Source organism: Electrona antarctica (assembly GCF_951216825.1).
Source record: "Electrona antarctica genome assembly, chromosome: 8".
Lineage (NCBI taxonomy): Eukaryota > Metazoa > Chordata > Actinopteri > Myctophiformes > Myctophidae > Electrona > Electrona antarctica.
The window spans coordinates 51,506,426-51,523,571 of NC_136789.1; the positions used below are offsets into that span (position 1 = coordinate 51,506,426).

A 17,146-nucleotide genomic window follows, 5' to 3' on the forward strand; every position below is an offset into this window, starting at 1 on the left:
CTGACGCAGATAGATATCAGAATTACTGCTACCCTGTCTGTCTGACGCAGATAGATATCAGAATTACTGCTACCCTGTCTGTCTGACGCAGATAGATATCAGAATTACTGCTACCCTGTCTGTCTGACGCAGATAGATATCAGAATTACTGCTACCCTGTCTGTCTGACGCAGATAGATATATATATAGAGCGTGGCAGTCCCGCGGCTCCCACCCCCCTCGCAGTCCCGCGGCTCCCACCCCCCTCGCAGTCCCGCGGCTCCCACCCCCCTCGCAGTCCCGCGGCTCCCACCCCCCTCGAGAGACCCGGTGAAGAATTCCCCGTTCATTTTCCTCATGGACTTTTCAAAAAGGATTTATTTAAAGACGCCGCGGACGAAGCCAACTGGAGTTGTGACAAATCATGACAATTCTTTCGGGCCGAACAAATAATTAGAAAGAAGAACAAAACGGCAGGTTACAACACTTTCTTTGTTGTTTCTCTTCTTTGTAATTATGTGTTTGGTCCAAAATATTGTGTTTGTTGTCATGATTTGTCACAACTCGAGTTGGCTTCGTACGACGCTTAAAAGGTATTTAAATAAATACTTTTTGAAATGTCTATGGGGGAAAATGCATTGGAAATGATTTCCTGGGCCTGGCGTCGTCATGAAAGGGGGCGGGACTGCGACGCTCTATAGGCCTATACCAAGGGGCCAGTGAGGCTATTCAACGTTGAAGCGCTGGGCCCTAGTGGTAGGAGGAGGGACTACAGGCGGACCCGTGGATTCATGACCGGGAAACCCCGTGCAGCTGGGCTTTAACATTGAGCGCTCGGTTGCACTTCCGCATTTGACCACCAAAATTTGGTGGTCAAATGCGGAAGTAGACGTTCTGAGACGGTACTTCCGGCAGTCTTCCGGGTGCTTCAAAACGCCACTGAGCAACTTCCACTGACATGAATAGCTGGGGGGGGCGGAGCTTCGCGCCAGTTCAGTCTCTATCCTTTTATATACTCTATGGCCTATACCAGGGGTGCCCAAAAGGTAGATCGCGATCTACCAGTAGATCACAAAGGCTGTGCAGGTAGAACACATGACATGCTCCTAAAAATAAATCTGCATCTGCCACTTGAATTAAGGTGACTTGATTGATATCCAAAAGGTCAGCTCAAACCCACAATGCAATACTTTACTTTCAGAGTGTTGCGTAAAATACAGTAGCATTATAAAGTTATACAGAAAAAAAAAACCTGACCACCCTTCTATATATGTAACATCAGCACCACTATTTCAAAGCCTCACGTAGCCTACCTTTTTTTCTTTCTTTTTTTTTTTACTATTTTCAGCAAAGGGATAACAATTTTTGGGTAGGTAGATCTTGTTGAAGCTGGTCATTTTGAAAGTAGCTCTCAGGTCAAAAAAATCACACCCGTGTGAACTGAGTGGTGTAAGGTATTATATAGCCTGATCAGCTCTGATCTGACGTAATGAAATCAAACCCGGATGTGATTTCACAACTGGCTTTTTTTGTGCAGAAAAAATGACCACGGTTGCTACGGTCATCCAGTTCACCCGGGTGTGATTTAATTACGTCAGAAATTATTTTGAACATAGCAACCATGGTCATTTTTTTATGCACACAAAAGCCAGTTGTAGGAGTGGTTTACACCACTCAAAAGTGTGGGCACCCCTGTGCCTATACACTACATACAGTACTACTTGACAGAAAGCCATCAAAGCAGCAGCACAGCAGCCTGCGTACAGAGAGAGGGACACGAGAGCGTAGAGAACTCTGGGCTCAACATGAGGCTGCACTCTAATGAGGTTGAAATCACTGCGTTGCAAAAAAAAAAGCCCAAGCCAAGGCAAGGACACACTGCAGGCATGGGGGGGGGGGGGGGGGGGGGTATGCAGAGGAGAGGAGCTACTGGGTGATGGTGCCCTTGGTCAAAGCACACAATGTATTGCATGCTGAATGCCTCTTTATTGCCACGCTGTGCTGTGCTGTGCTGTGCTGTGCTGTGCCAGGCTTTGTTATGGTGTCAGCAGCTACACTTCAAAACCCATTTTGACCTGAGATCAGATTAAAAAAAACGTCTTCTACATCCTGACCGTTTTCTGAAAAAGCTACGTTTCTATGTCAGTCGTTCTTATAGTATATAGCAGACCTACAAGCTATAGCAGACCTATATAGCAGACCTACAAGCTCGTAGCGCGCCACTCGGTGGCGCGCTACGAGCTTGTAGGTCTGCTATTTTTCAATAGCTAAAGCATAACATAATGCTAACACCAAAAGGGGTTCCCGCCCCAGAATGGGTTAAGGTGCGATATGCGAATATGCCCCAACATGAATATGTTATTGCCATCTCCATATTCTGACTTTTTTTTTTTGTTTGTTTTTGTTTTTTTTCTCGGAAATGAATGGTGCCCTACTTGATCACACTAGACTAGAGCATCACACAAAAGCATCAAAAGTAGCAGATCCGCAAGCTCACAATGCAGTGCATAGCGATGCGTGTAGAGCTTGTAGATCTGCCGTTTAGCTATTCTTTTTTAAAAATTCGAATCCTGGAAAGTAACAGTTTTGGAGATATGAGGTTTCCACCCCACGGAGACGACATGGAATAACTCCGATCAAAATGGACGTGTTACTCTGTTTGTGGACGTTGTTTGAGTGGTGCAAACCACTCCAACAACTGGCTTTGTACCCGTGTTTGTTCGTACCAAAAAAAAATCACACCCGTGTGAACTGAGTGGTGTAAGGTCTTATATAGACTGATCAGCTGTGGTCTGACGTAATGTCTGACGTAATGAAATCACACCCGTGTGAACTGGGTGACCATAGCAACCGTGCTCATTTTTTGTGCACAGACAGACTAACAAAGCCAGTTGTAGGAGTGGTTTACACCACTCAAAACAAAGCCAGTTGTAGGAGTGGTTTACACCACTCAAAACAAAGCCAGTTGTAGGAGTGGTTTACACCACTCAAAACAAAGCCAGTTGTAGGAGTGGTTTACACCACTCAAAACAAAGCCAGTTGTAGGAGTGGTTTACACCACTCAAAACAAAGCCAGTTGTAGGAGTGGTTTACACCACTCAAAACAAAGCCAGTTGTAGGAGTGGTTTACACCACTCAAAACAAAGCCAGTTGTAGGAGTGGTTTACACCACTCAAAACAAAGCCAGTTGTAGGAGTGGTTTACACCACTCAAAAACGAGCATGGTTGCTATGGTTAGTATGTGACATCACTGCACCACTCAGTTCACATGGGTGTGATTTTTTTGTATCCTGCCGAAAAACATGAGATACTACAAGCTGTGAGCTTGTAGATCTGCCGTTTCCCCCCGCGAGTGAAACGAGGTGCTGTACATGCAGAGCTGCTGAGGTCAGCCCCACTTTACCACAGACAATAACTGATCTTCACAGTGACAAAATAAAACGCTTAAAGGTACATTCAGTGATTTCACTTAATTCAAATATCACTTATTTTTTCTTATTTTTTTGGATAATCCCCCCTGCTATAGAGTGTGCTGACCATATAAGGAGTTCCTCCCTGTCCCCAGTGAGCCCCTGGGGTAAAACAAAAAAAACCCTAGTTTCGGTTTGGGCTTTGGGTGGCAAAGCCTTCATCCAATCAGGATAAGAGGGGCCTTCCTCCAATCTTGATCGAGTGGGGCGGGCCTTGGTGCACGTGCTGTTGGTCTGTTGTACTTCCCCCACTGTAGAGCGTGTGGTGTAAACCACTCCTACAACTGGCTTTGTTAGTCTGTCTGTCTGTGCAGACAAAATGAGCATGGTTGCTACGGTCACCCAGTTCACCCGGGTGTGATTACATTACGTCAGACCACAGCTGATCAGACTATATAAGACCTTACACCACTCAGTTCACACGGGTGTGATTTTTTCCAAATCACCCAAATCACTGAATGCTCCTTTAAGAAGTGAAAAAGAAGAAGGGATAGTGTGTGGTGGGAGGAAAGATAAAAGACTCAAGCCTGCATGCAGCACAATCCTTCCTTACTGCTTTTCCCAGTGGAGGGAGCTCGGGCCGGCGAGTTCTGGCCATTACTGGAAGATCTTTTATCAGCAAGCAGAGGTGCTGATGAGGTCATTCCTTCGGCTATAGCGGAGACAGCAAAGAAAGAGAGAGAAAGAGAGAGAGGGCTCAGGGAACGCAGGCTACGCAGAAGAAACAGGCTCCTAGTATTACAATACCTAGAGTACCTAGAGAAGAAACAGGCTCCTAGTATTACAATACCTAGAGAAGAAACAGGCTCCTAGTATTACAATACCTAGAGAAGAAACAGGCTCCTAGTATTACAATACCTAGAGAAAAAACAGGCTCCTAGTATTACAATACCTAGAGAAGAAACACGCTCCTAGTATTACAATACCTAGAGAAGAAACAGGCTCCTAGTATTACAATACCTAGAGAAGAAACAGGCTCCTAGTATTACAATACCTAGAGAAGAAACACGCTCCTAGTATTACAATACCTAGAGAAGAAACAGGCTCCTAGTATTACAATACCTAGAGAAGAAACAGGCTCCTAGTATTACAATACCTAGAGCAATATGGTGCATTTAATCCACAATGAAATACCCATCAGGAGAAAAAAAACATACCTGTAATAGTAATATTATGGAGTTTGATTTCATTTGTTAACCCAATTAGACATGAGGACGATTCTACACACGTCTTCTAAATACTGACGGTTTTTAGCGCGGCACCAAGTGCCGCGCTATGAGCTTGTAGATCTGCTATTTTTCAATAGCTAAAGTATAACATAATGCTTAAAACACCAAAAGGGGTTCCTGCCCAGAATGGGGTTAAAACATGGTTATTAGCATCTCCAGGGCAGTATTATGCGTGTCTTAAGTACCAGGTCTTATGACTTAACTTAAGACCTGGAGGCGTGGTCAATGCCATTTGGCCAAACAGCATTGACCACACCTCCAGGTCTTAAGTTAAGTCATAAGACCTGGTACTTAAGACGCGCATAATACTGCCCCCAGACTCCAGTATTAGCATTAGGATCATTGAATTTGTTTTTCAAAAAACGATGCTTTTTTTGGGAATAAAAAACAACAACAACAACAACTAGAAAAGGATCGCTGCAAGTAGCGATAAGGCCGGACCAAGCAGGAAGGCAATAAGAATAATATGCACAAGAAACATGGAAGACTAAACTTGAGAAAAAGACCATGGAATTGTGACAGGGTCGGTTTTTTATAGTGGGAGGCAGGTACGGGTTCTTGAAGACTCATACACAGAGTTGGCGGTGCCCAGATTTGAACCCATGACCTTGTGTTGCAAAGGCAAGATCTCTACCTACCGAGCTAACAAGCAAAATCATTCAGTGTTTTTGTAGCAAGTTGCACAAGGAGAACTAATGATAAGGTGGGTAAAGATAAATTAATTGACTGCATATAAACCAGAAAATGTACCAGATTCAGACGAGGAGCTCAATGAGTGAGTGAAAACCAATGAAATGAGTCGGAAACAGGGATTAAAGGTTAACTGAAAAATTATTATTAAACTTCACAGAAAATAAACAGCTTTGAACATTCATGAAAAACAAACAAATAAGGCCCACTTTAAGTTGTTGAATTGAAAAGTCCCCGTTCAGTTCCTATTCAGTTCAGGGAAAGCAGTCGTTCTCCAATTTGGAGAACCAGATTACCACATTTGTGGGTGAAGGGGGGGATTCAGAGTTCCGGGTCGGCACGCCAGGTCTGGGTACCATCCGGTACCAGAACCATCCATGCAAGGGAATCCTTTCAGGACACAAAAAACCTGAACTGAAAGGCCAGGTGTCCAAATCAGTCTTAGTTTCAAAATCACTGTTGTACAACATCAAATAATCTATTAGGTGAGGGCATATATGAAAAAAAGGCACCTTACCCTAAAAAAATTGCAACAGAAGGTTTCTCAACTGTTTTGTGTAGTATTAGGTGTCCTTAATAACATACTAAAAGTTTACCAAAGTTTGACCATGCGAAAGGTGTTATTTTAGCATAATATGCATAATATGCCCATAACATCCTATATAAGGCAAAAAAGTCCAAATTTCATCATTCTTTAAGTAACATGTGACATATGAAACTAGGGTGTTTGCATGATTCTGAATCCATTCCAAGCATTAGTTTTGCACAAAAAACACTCCTTGGGAGGAAAACGGCACATGGAAATAAAGGCAGATATATTTCTGAGCACATTTGGTCAACTGGATATGGCCTAATTTAGCCCAAGGAGTGTTTTTTGTGCAAAACTAATGCTTGGAATGGATTCAGAATCATGCAAACACCCTAGTTTCATATGTCACATGTTACTTAAAGAATGATGAAATTTGGACTTTTTTGCCTTATATAGGATGTTATGGGCATATTATGCATATTATGCTAAAATAACACCTTTCGCATGGTCAAACTTTGGTAAACTTTTAGTATGTTATTAAGGACACCTAATACTACACAAAACAGTTGAGAAACCTTCTGTTGCAATTTTTTTAGGGTCAAACCATAATTGCACCCGTCTACAATTCATGAGTAAAGAACCTGATTTGATCAGGATCAAGTTCTTTATACATGTTTCTCACTAAACAAATCAGTTTCTAGCATTGTTACGGCCCTTTAAACTTGGCTCAACCAAGGGCTAACATAAAAGGACACAAAGTCAGATCAAAAGTTTACAAAGATATTACACATTTATTTAAAATCCTGCATTGCAAAACAGGGACTGATGGACAAGAATACAGTACTTACGACCAGCCCATCTGAAACTTAACTAATAACAGCAACAAAAAGGGAACACAACTGTTCAGTTTGGGTGTTTGGGAGACAATGAGCTGCTGGCCACAAGTCCTCTTATATAGCCTGCAACTAATCAAGAACAGCTGACTAAGGGTGTGGCTCAGGTGATTGACAGGTGAGGCACTTTAGACCAGCAGAGGTCAGCAAAGCCACAGGCACTACAACAGAACAAAGTAAAGACAGAATTTCACAAAACGGCAATTTTCATTGGCTCATAAAACCTTAATTTTTTCACTTACAAAAACGTACTATACTTTCCCAAGTCCGTATAGATCCAAAGTTCACGTGTAGAAGTTTTGTGCATTTTGATCAAAGATCCTGGGAGGAGATGCATTTTAATTGATTTTCATATAATTCAAAATGGCGGGTGATCTAGAGGTCAGAGGTCAAAAGTAACAGCACGGAACTTGTTCGGCATGAGGAGACGCATATGTGTGTCGAGGTTTCATTGCCGACGGTAAAACGGTTCAGGGGCTATGCGTGGTCAAAGTTTGCATTTTCAATATAGCGCCACCCTTTGGCCAATAGTTGTGGGCTTCGCATCCTCACCGTTTGGCATGGCCCTCTACCATATGTGACCAGATTTGACTGAGAGACTGCCATCGCGCACATTCCAGCTTTTCACCAGAGGAGAAAAAGTTTTTTTTATTTTATTATTTTAAAATGAGTTAATAGCACAGGCAGACTCTTCACATACTAGAGCATGTCTGAAATAAGTGTCAGAGCTGATATCGACATGTAAATATGAAATAAATGCTTAAACATGTAGCTAGGTGTAATGTTAGAGACCACAGAAGTGAACCTTTCAAGCCTGTTTTCTCAACTCGCTGTTTTCTGCAAGACATTACTCTCTATAAGCCATATCTCCAAAACTGGTGGGTCAAACTGAACAACCAATATGTCAATTTGAAGCTATGATCCCCTGCTTTCATATGATATGAAAAAACGAAAATTCTAAAAAATCCAATGGCAGTCCCTCAGTCAAATTTAGTCACATATCTCCAAATTTCACGAAAACCGACTGCACGGTTCAGCCAGAACTGCTATTTTTGGCGGAAGAAAATAAATTACAATTCCGGCAATTTTCATTGGCTCATAAAACCTTCAGTTTTCGTGCATTTTGAGCCAGAACTGCTATTTTGGCGGAAGAAAATAAATAGCAATTTCAAAAAAGGACCAAGTTCTTTCAGAACTGCTTGGTCCTTTAATAATTCAAAACAATGTAGGAAAATAAAGGGACCCATAAACATTTGTTGTGTTTGGGAACCAGTGCTCTAACTCAGGGGTTCTCAACGTTTTTGGCTGGGGACCCCCGGAAGTGCTTTGGCCATGTCTCGCGACCCCCGCCCCCCAATACAAATTGACCGCTATACAATAACCTTAATAATAGAGAAAATACGTCATGAATAAATACTGAAACCAGATCATTAAGGAACGTTTATGTCTGTACCATGTGTACTATTGTAAACTCTTAATTTCCATTTTCCAGCCATTCAGTTGCACAAAAAGAAAAGAAAAACAAAATACGTTTTTTTTTTTTATATAATCCAAAATAATCTGGGGAGCCCCCCAAAAATGTATTAAAACGTTAAACATCTTTACTTTGCTCATTTGAATATTTTTGGCTTGCTGGTGGTGCCAAAGGAAAGGTCTTCAGGTCACCAAAATAAACAGGTTACATCCTCATGGGAGCCCACCTGAATGTGCACCGTGAATGTCATAGCATTCCAGACAGCACATTTCAGGATATGTAGGTCACAGACAGACACTGGGGGCAGTATTATGCGTGTCTTAAGTACCAGGTCTTATTACTTAATTTAAGACCTAGAGGCGTGATCAATGCCATTTGGCTATTCTGAGTGGCCAAACAGCATTGACCACGCCTTATGACTTAAGTTAAGTCATAAGACCTGGTACTTAAGACACACATAATACTGCCCATAGACTGTAAACCAGTGGTTCTCAAAGTGGGGTCCGGGGACCCCCAGGGGTCCTTGAGGGAGTTCCAGGGGGCCCCAGCTAAATGATAGTTATTAGCCAAACGGACCCTTATGGGTCTCTAACTCTGAGAGTGTAGGAGCAGGTCCACTGAGAGTGTAGGAGCAGGTCCATTTGGTTAAACATTTGTACACTCCCAGAGATAGAAATGCAATTAAAAGGGGGTCCGTAGCCTAATGCAATGTCAAACTGGGGGTCCCTGAACTTAAAATGGTTGAGAATCACTGCTAGAGCCGTACAAGATATGCTCAATATGGGGGTCCCTGGCATATCTTTTCAAATGGGGGTCCGCGAGCTAAAATAAGTGTCAATGTAGGGGTCCTTGATATGAAAAGGTTTGAGAACTACTGGCTGTAAACTCCTTGAAATCAGTCAACAGTTCAAGAGGGATTGATTGATTGAAATATTTATTAACAGTTTGCAGAATTACAGTACATTTCAAGCACAAACTCAATACAAAGACTGTTAACTGCGAGTGGACAACCCAATTAAGCATTACACTTACACACTTACATTACACTCAGAGTATACCCAGAGTAGGCTACAGAGCAGCTCTGGGTAAAACAGCTCATTGATTTAGTGGCCCACTATAGTTCCACACTCACTCCAGAGGGCCACTATAGTTCCACACTCACTCCAGAGGGCCACTATAGTTCCACACTCACTCCAGAGGGCCACTATAGTTCCACACTCACTCCAGAGGGCCACTATATTTCTACAGTCACTCCAGAGGGCCACTATATTTCCACACTCACTCCAGAGGGCCACTATATTTCCACACTCACTCCAGAGGGCCACAATATTTCCACACTCACTCCAGAGGGCCACTATATTTCCACACTCACTCCAGAGGGCCACTATAGTTCCACACTCACTCCAGAGGGCCACTATAGTTCCACACTCACTCCAGAGGGCCACTATAGTTCCACACTCACTCCAGAGGGCCACTATATTTCTACAGTCACTCCAGAGGGCCACTATATTTCCACACTCACTCCAGAGGGCCACTATATTTCCACACTCACTCCAGAGGGCCACAATATTTCCACACTCACTCCAGAGGGCCACTATATTTCCACACTCACTCCAGAGGGCCACTATAGTTCCACACTCACTCCAGAGGGCCACTATAGTTCCACACTCACTCCAGAGGGCCACTATAGTTCCACACTCACTCCAGAGGGCCACTATATTTCCACACTCACTCCAGAGGGCCACTATATTTCCACACTCACTCCAGAGGGCCACAATATTTCCACACTCACTCCAGAGGGCCACTATATTTCCACACTCACTCCAGAGGGCCACTATATTTCCACACTCACTCCAGAGGGCCACTATATTTCCACACTCACTCCAGAGGGCCACTATATTTCCACACTCACTCCAGAGGGCCACTATATTTCCACACTCACTCCAGGGGGCCACATTGCATAGTACTGTCGTAGCAAAAATAGCATTGCGACACGTTCTGAGCTTGTAGATCAGCTATTTTTGCTTTATTTTAATTGAGATCATGAAAAGTTAAATGTCTACCTCATTTCAAATGCCTTTAATTATAGGCCTAGTTATGTTAATGTTATGAACTAAATGCAAATACATTGGACATAAAAAACAACAATATTACATGCATACATTTTAATACTACTCATTAAGCTACAGACTGAAGTAATTAAAGTGGGTCATGTTTTCATGTTTGGAATTGTAACAGCTGAAATCAATAATATATGAGTATTCTGTTATATAACATTATGGTCACTCACTTTAAAACCCTAATTGAAGACACCCACACGTTTTTAATTGTTGAATTTTATTTGTGCTTTTCATTGTTTTAGTTTTTTCTGGAAAGGAGAATTTGTGTAAAGTGAAATTTGAATTGTACTGTATCTTGACAACACAATCGGTGCAAACTCAATGTCCTTTCGAGATTTTTTTTTAGTCGGGACTTGATCACCCCGGCTGGGTCGCCTGAGTGAGGGGTAGGATGTTGGTAGACCCGAAACCCCGTTGACCTCAGGATACGTCCCAGGTGCATCCATGCGATGTATTTTTAGTTATAGTGAATCAATATGCTTTTGGCCAGAATACATTATTATGAAATATGGCACTTCTTGAAAATAAACTTGCTGACAACTCGAAGATTGGTGGGTCAACATCATTTTTGACCGTTTATAATCCACTTCCGATAGCGAGTATAGAGTGCATCAGTTCCCCCTATCAAAATTTGTAGATTCAATATATTTTGGTAGAATAAATCATTCCGTGAATAGATTATTGTAATCAAATAATGAAAATGAATGGAATTGTGGTGAAATTAGAGATTTCACAATGCATTGATTGAATGGTTTCTTGAAACCTGTATCTGTTAGTGTTATTGTACAGAGCTTAGAGGGTATGCGCATGCATAGAGTGAGTGGCAAAGTGAGTTTAACGTAGTTTAATGCAATCAGATAGGACTTTTCTGTGTGGATGTATGGGCTGTCAAGGCCAGAAAGTCGTTATTTGGCCAGTAGGCGTTCCCGCATAACTTCCGGGTATGATGATGCTGTCTCACTCACTCACTCACACACACACACACACACTCACACACACTCACACACACACTCACACACACACACACACTCACACACTCACACACACACACACACACACACACACACACACACTTTATGAGTCTCTGGTGAGAGCAGAGACAGCAGGACATCCGCTAGACATCACTGTTCATGTTACTGGCAAGTGTGAGGATGTGCGCTGCTGGATCTGGGGAAATAACCATTAAGAAGTGAGATGCTGCTACCAGTGGTCAGTGAGATGCTGCTACCAGTGGTCAGTGAGATGCTGCTACCAGTGGTCAGTGAGATGCTGCTACCAGTGGTCAGTGAGATGCTGCTACCAGTGGTCAGTGGGATGCTGCTACCAGTGGTCAGTGAGATGCTGCTACCAGTGGTCAGTGAGATGCTGCTACCAGTGGTCAGTGAGATGCTGCTACCAGTGGTCAGTGAGATGCTGCTACCAGTGGTCAGTGAGATGCTGCTACCAGTGGTCAGTGAGATGCTGCTACCAGTGGTCAGTGAGATGCTGCTACCAGTGGTCAGTGGGATGCTGCTACCAGTGGTCAGTGAGATGCTGCTACCAGTGGTCAGTGAGATGCTGCTACCAGTGGTCAGTGAGATGCTGCTACCAGTGGTCAGTGGAATGCTGCTACCAGTGGTCAGTGAGATGCTGCTACCAGTGGTCAGTGAGATGCTGCTACCAGTGGTCAGTGAGATGCTGCTACCAGTGGTCAGTGAGATGCTGCTACCAGTGGTCAGTGAGATGCTGCTACCAGTGGTCAGTGAGATGCTGCTACCAGTGGTCAGTGAGATGCTGCTACCAGTGGTCAGTGAGATGCTGCTACCAGTGGTCAGTGAGATGCTGCTACCAGTGGTCAGTGGGATGCTGCTACCAGTGGTCAGTGAGATGCTGCTACCAGTGGTCAGTGAGATGCTGCTACCAGTGGTCAGTGAGATGCTGCTACCAGTGGTCAGTGGGATGCTGCTACCAGTGGTCAGTGAGATGCTGCTACCAGTGGTCAGTGAGATGCTGCTACCAGTGGTCAGTGGGATGCTGCTACCAGTGGTCAGTGAGATGCTGCTACCAGTGGTCAGTGAGATGCTGCTACCAGTGGTCAGTGAGATGCTGCTACCAGTGGTCAGTGGGATGCTGCTACCAGTGGTCAGTGAGATGCTGCTACCAGTGGTCAGTGAGATGCTGCTACCAGTGGTCAGTGGAACAAGTACTCAAGGCTGCGGGGCTAATCTTGCAAACGGCTGGAACGATCTGTACCAAATCTCTCGTGGTGCACACTGTCAGTATCGGCCAAACGGTCCTACATGTTCATTTGACATGCAAAAGGTTTGATCCTAACTGACGTCATCGACTGGCCACACTTCCTTTGCACTCCACTAACTAAACTCCTCTCGGTCAGCGTGCCACTGGCCTCATTTTCATTTTCAAGGATATAGCATGTCTGGTTTAAAAATGTAAATGAAACAAGAGCCTAGGTGGGATGATCAGAAATATTCCTAAACTCATGATGAACATAATAAATAAAACATTGAACCATGTACAGTAACAGAGATTTAACAGTATTCTTCATGACCTTTGACCTATAGAGGCATCATACCCGGAAGTTATGTGGGAATACCTACTGAGTGGCAAAAAGCTACTTTCTGGCCTTGACAGCCCATACATCCAAACAGAAAAGTCTGATCTGATTACACTGACTAAAGAATGTTAAACTACATTAAACTCACTTTGCCACTCAATTTACGCATGCGCATAGCATACCCTCTATTATTGTAATCTCTGAATCCTGTCTGTATTCTTTTGAGCCCCCCCCCCCGGTCTAAAACAACTAGGCATCATCACTCCTTTACAAACCAAACCATCCCTGGATTTACTTGACCTGCTAGTATTTCCCTCTCTACACCAAAAAAGCTCTTCGCCGAAAATAACCGATCTACAAGCTCACGCAAGTCGCAAGTCACGTGATATTTTGGGCGGTGAAGTCAAGTGAAAACTAACGAAATCAACTAAACAAACTATGATACTTATCCTAATGCGGGTCAAACAGTGGCTAAATTGTCAAACGAATGTGAGAAAGAGGCAAATACTTTGAAAATAGATGATCTACTACAAGCTCACAACAACACAAAGCATTGCTGTGAGCTTGTAGATCTGCCATTTTCTGCCAAGATGTATCTGTGGAACCGGGTCAAACGAAAATGCAGTTCCTCAACTCCTACAATTCAAAGTGCTCATCATCAGGGTGGGGTGGTCCCCAGAGGCGTATCTACAATAAGGCGAGGGCAGGCGTCCGCCTGTCCAAATCCATTTCTGGCCTGGCCAAAATCCATACAATGAGAAAAAAAGAGGACAAAAACAAGACCTGAGAACTATTAGTGGACAGCTGATTGGCCGTCGCGGTAGAGCGCGACCCTCAATCACCCATTGGAATGTAAATGCATGCCTTTCAGCCTTTGTATCCTACTGTCTGGCAGGTATATCTCTTTGAAAACCTTTAGTGGTACGATTGTAGCGACAATTAACACATCTTGCCTGCCCAAAATGTAATTCCTGGATACACCACTGGTGGTCCCCAGTTCAAATTATGATTATTTGTGTGTGTGTGTGTAATTTATGAACATATCTTCAAATATGTTTATTTTGGGGGAATCAATTAAGTCACATCTGCAAATCACCACCCACTAACCCATGAGATATAAACACTGCCTAGAGCCCTGTTCTGTGACGAGGATAAGAAGTGCAGCATCCTAATCCGTGCATGTTTTGTCCTGACAGGAGTGCTCTCTATCTCTCTCTCTCTCGTCTAGAGAGATTCTAGAATAGAACATGTCCTCAATCTCCAGTCAGGGGCACAAGTATAATCACTGGATGGACTGAACATTATGTAACCCTGATCTGGCCCCATGCCAGCCCATTACTGATACTGGTCTGCATGCTCACATCCAACTCAAACCCAATTATTGAACACAGATGACAAGACATATACAGCTGTGGCCAAATCAACAGAAAGGCCTGATTGTGTTTGTTTCCTTATGGAAACCATACAACAAACCATAACACACACACACAGCCTACAAAAAAATCGACACCGCCAAGGTAAATGTACAGGCTACAAAATGTGGGTCTTCACTTCAGGACATTACATGTGCCTAATCTTATTATATTACTTCCAAATATTGGTTGCCTAATAATGCAATTAAGCATCCTGTGAAAACAATTACAGGTTCTTGGGAGAGAGAGAGAGAGAGAGAGAGAGAGAAAAGCTGCCCAACTGAATGAATGCACTCCCTCCAACTGTATATACTTTCCTCATTTTCAACTGATTTTATTATATTTTGACACTTGCTTTGGCAATGTAAAAAAACCAAAACTGTTTTCTCATTCTCATGCCAATAAAGCTCCTTAGTTTGAATTGAATGGGGTGTCCCCATGGCATGCAGAGAGAGACAGCCTGGCAGTGGTAGCTATAAGCTAAGCTACATCAATATGAGTTGCGTCATAGAATGAATGTGCCATCATCATCACCACCACCACAGAAAGAAAAGCCATTCCCTAAAAGCAACGACACACGAAAACAATTACACTTGTTTCGTTCTTACCTGTGAGCACATGAGACGGTGAAAGCACTGTCTTCGCCATCGCTGTTAGTATTAGTATCAGCTGTATTGAATGAACAGCCAAACTGCTGTCACCTCACCCTGCAGAGACAGAGCCGGATCCCAAAGAAACGCGGCCCGATATCGAACAGGTATTGGGGATATTATCCTCCTAAATCAATGCGCGCATCCGTCCATGTCCCTTTATAGTAGCCGACGCGATAGCACAACAAGAACCTATATAGAGGTCTTTCTACTAGGATATTTTGAAGGTCATCTTTCTTGATTACTGCCCGCCTGGATGGATTAAGAAGAGCTAGAAGACTGACTGAAGGATTTGTTGTGCGACTTGGAGTGAACTGGGATCTGGATGGATGGATGATGATGATGCTGCTGCTTCTCTGGGAAGGAGGGTGGGCGTGGAGGGGGAGAGAGAGATAGGGAGGCTGTGATGATGAGGAGAGAGAGAGAGAGAGAGAGAGGGAGGCTGTGATGATGAGGAGAGAGAGAGAGAGAGAGAGAGAGGCTGTGATGATGAGGAGAGAGAGAGAGAGCTGTGATGCCAGTGATGCTGCACAAGCTGAAAGCGCTCTGCTAATCAATAACACGTCTGGCCAGTGAGTGACCATGCACTGATCAGTCAAATAGTACATAACTACTGCTACCGTGTAGGTTGACTTATTATTATTTTAATGCCGTGATGTATCGTACTGTTGATGTTAACCGAGTAGGCTACGTCGACCGACGTCATTCAATATGCCAGTGTGCTGTGCACCTGCTCCCAGCAGCCAGCAGGTGTCGCTGCGCTGCCGCACCGAGCAGAGGCGTGAGAGGCCGATAGCTCTCTCTCTCTCCAAGTCTATACATTCCAAACTGTTCATTTGAAGGATATAACACAGAAGTTAAGTTAGCAACTTATTATGTACCTAGTAAATGCCTTGATGTCATATTCAACCATAATTGTATAGGCCTAATCATTTTATTAAACCTCTCTGTACAAGGACCACTTCCATTTTTCAACCTATCTTCATATAAACTAATGATCATGATAAAATACTTTTTTTCCCCCTACTCAATCCGTGTCTCATAGGATAATATAATCTGCAGGCTTTCTATTCCTGAACAAACATTTGCAATGCAAAAATGGAAGTCATCGTTCTAACGATAATACAAATCTAAATATTAAAATATATATAGTTTAAGAAGAAATGCCTAACAATGATGTAATTGGTGTGTGGTAATTAAATGTTGTACGGGTCACTGTGTGCCTTTGTTGTCTTGTATTGTATCTGTATCTGTATGCTGCAGGGCAGGTCCTAATTTCTCCTTCGGGAGACAAAATAAAGAAACGTTGAACCTTGGTGGATGGGTTTCTGAACTGCCCACAGCCCTCCTATGACACAGACTGAGTAAAACAAAAAGGTGACATTGTATCATGAACATTAGTGAGGAGGACCAATAGGCCTATCTCACAGAATTTCCCCGCCCCCCTTAATACGCCCCCTTTTGGGGTTAGTGGTGATAGCGTGACGTCACTCCATAGACGCTACATGTTAACAGAGGTAATTTAAGAAGTCTACAACTTTTGTTTTCTCAAGGTAAGGTTTGTTCTATCTGTTCGAGCTGATTTACCATCTTGTTTGCTTCATAATAATATTGGTCTGTCACATTTTTACATTAGAAAATGTACTTAGATTCTCCAGAGAAAAAAACCTGTAAATGCTAATGTTAAAGACACCACTATTTACCGGAAGTGGGCGTGAAAAGCGGGCTGTGAGATAGGCCTATTATATGAAGATAGGTTGAAAAGTGGTGAAGTGATCCATACTGTGAAATACAAATTTCAATCAATGTCACTTTTTTTGGTCATGGGTGGTATGGCCGACTTATACTGTGTCCTAGGGGAATATTGCTCATGTTATTTTAACATGCTTAAAACACATCTTGCAGGAAAAAATAGATTTACAACTGAAAACCAACTCAGGGGACTATATTAATAGGGCATTTGAACACTTACACTGATGCCCGACAGTCACAATGTGGGACAGGGTCTCCATGGAATTAAGAGATTGCATTTTTCTGTATGTATTGGCAAGCTTAACCCCATTTCATCACACCACGACATTAGTCGTATTTACATACACACATTTAGTTAGGTAAAGTTAGGTTCAACTTCTCTTCCTATAATTGG

At 43.1% G+C, this 17,146-nt stretch overlaps 1 protein-coding gene across 1 annotated transcript in view; it reads right to left on the reverse strand.

Moving 5' to 3' along the window:
* Nucleotides 1-15,400, reverse strand: part of map7d2a (MAP7 domain containing 2a) — a gene marked incomplete at its 3' end in the record, with an annotated part of 77,739 nt that extends 62,339 nt beyond the window's left edge. The window contains exons 1-2 of the mRNA XM_079507965.1: nt 14,959-15,400; nt 4,003-4,101 (exon numbers count right to left, since the gene is read on the reverse strand). Of these exons, the coding sequence (XP_079364091.1) occupies nt 4,003-4,101; nt 14,959-14,998 (139 nt within the window). The 5' untranslated portion in view covers nt 14,999-15,400. The remainder of the gene's footprint in view (nt 1-4,002; nt 4,102-14,958) is intronic.
* Nucleotides 15,401-17,146: the final 1,746 nt, after the last annotated feature.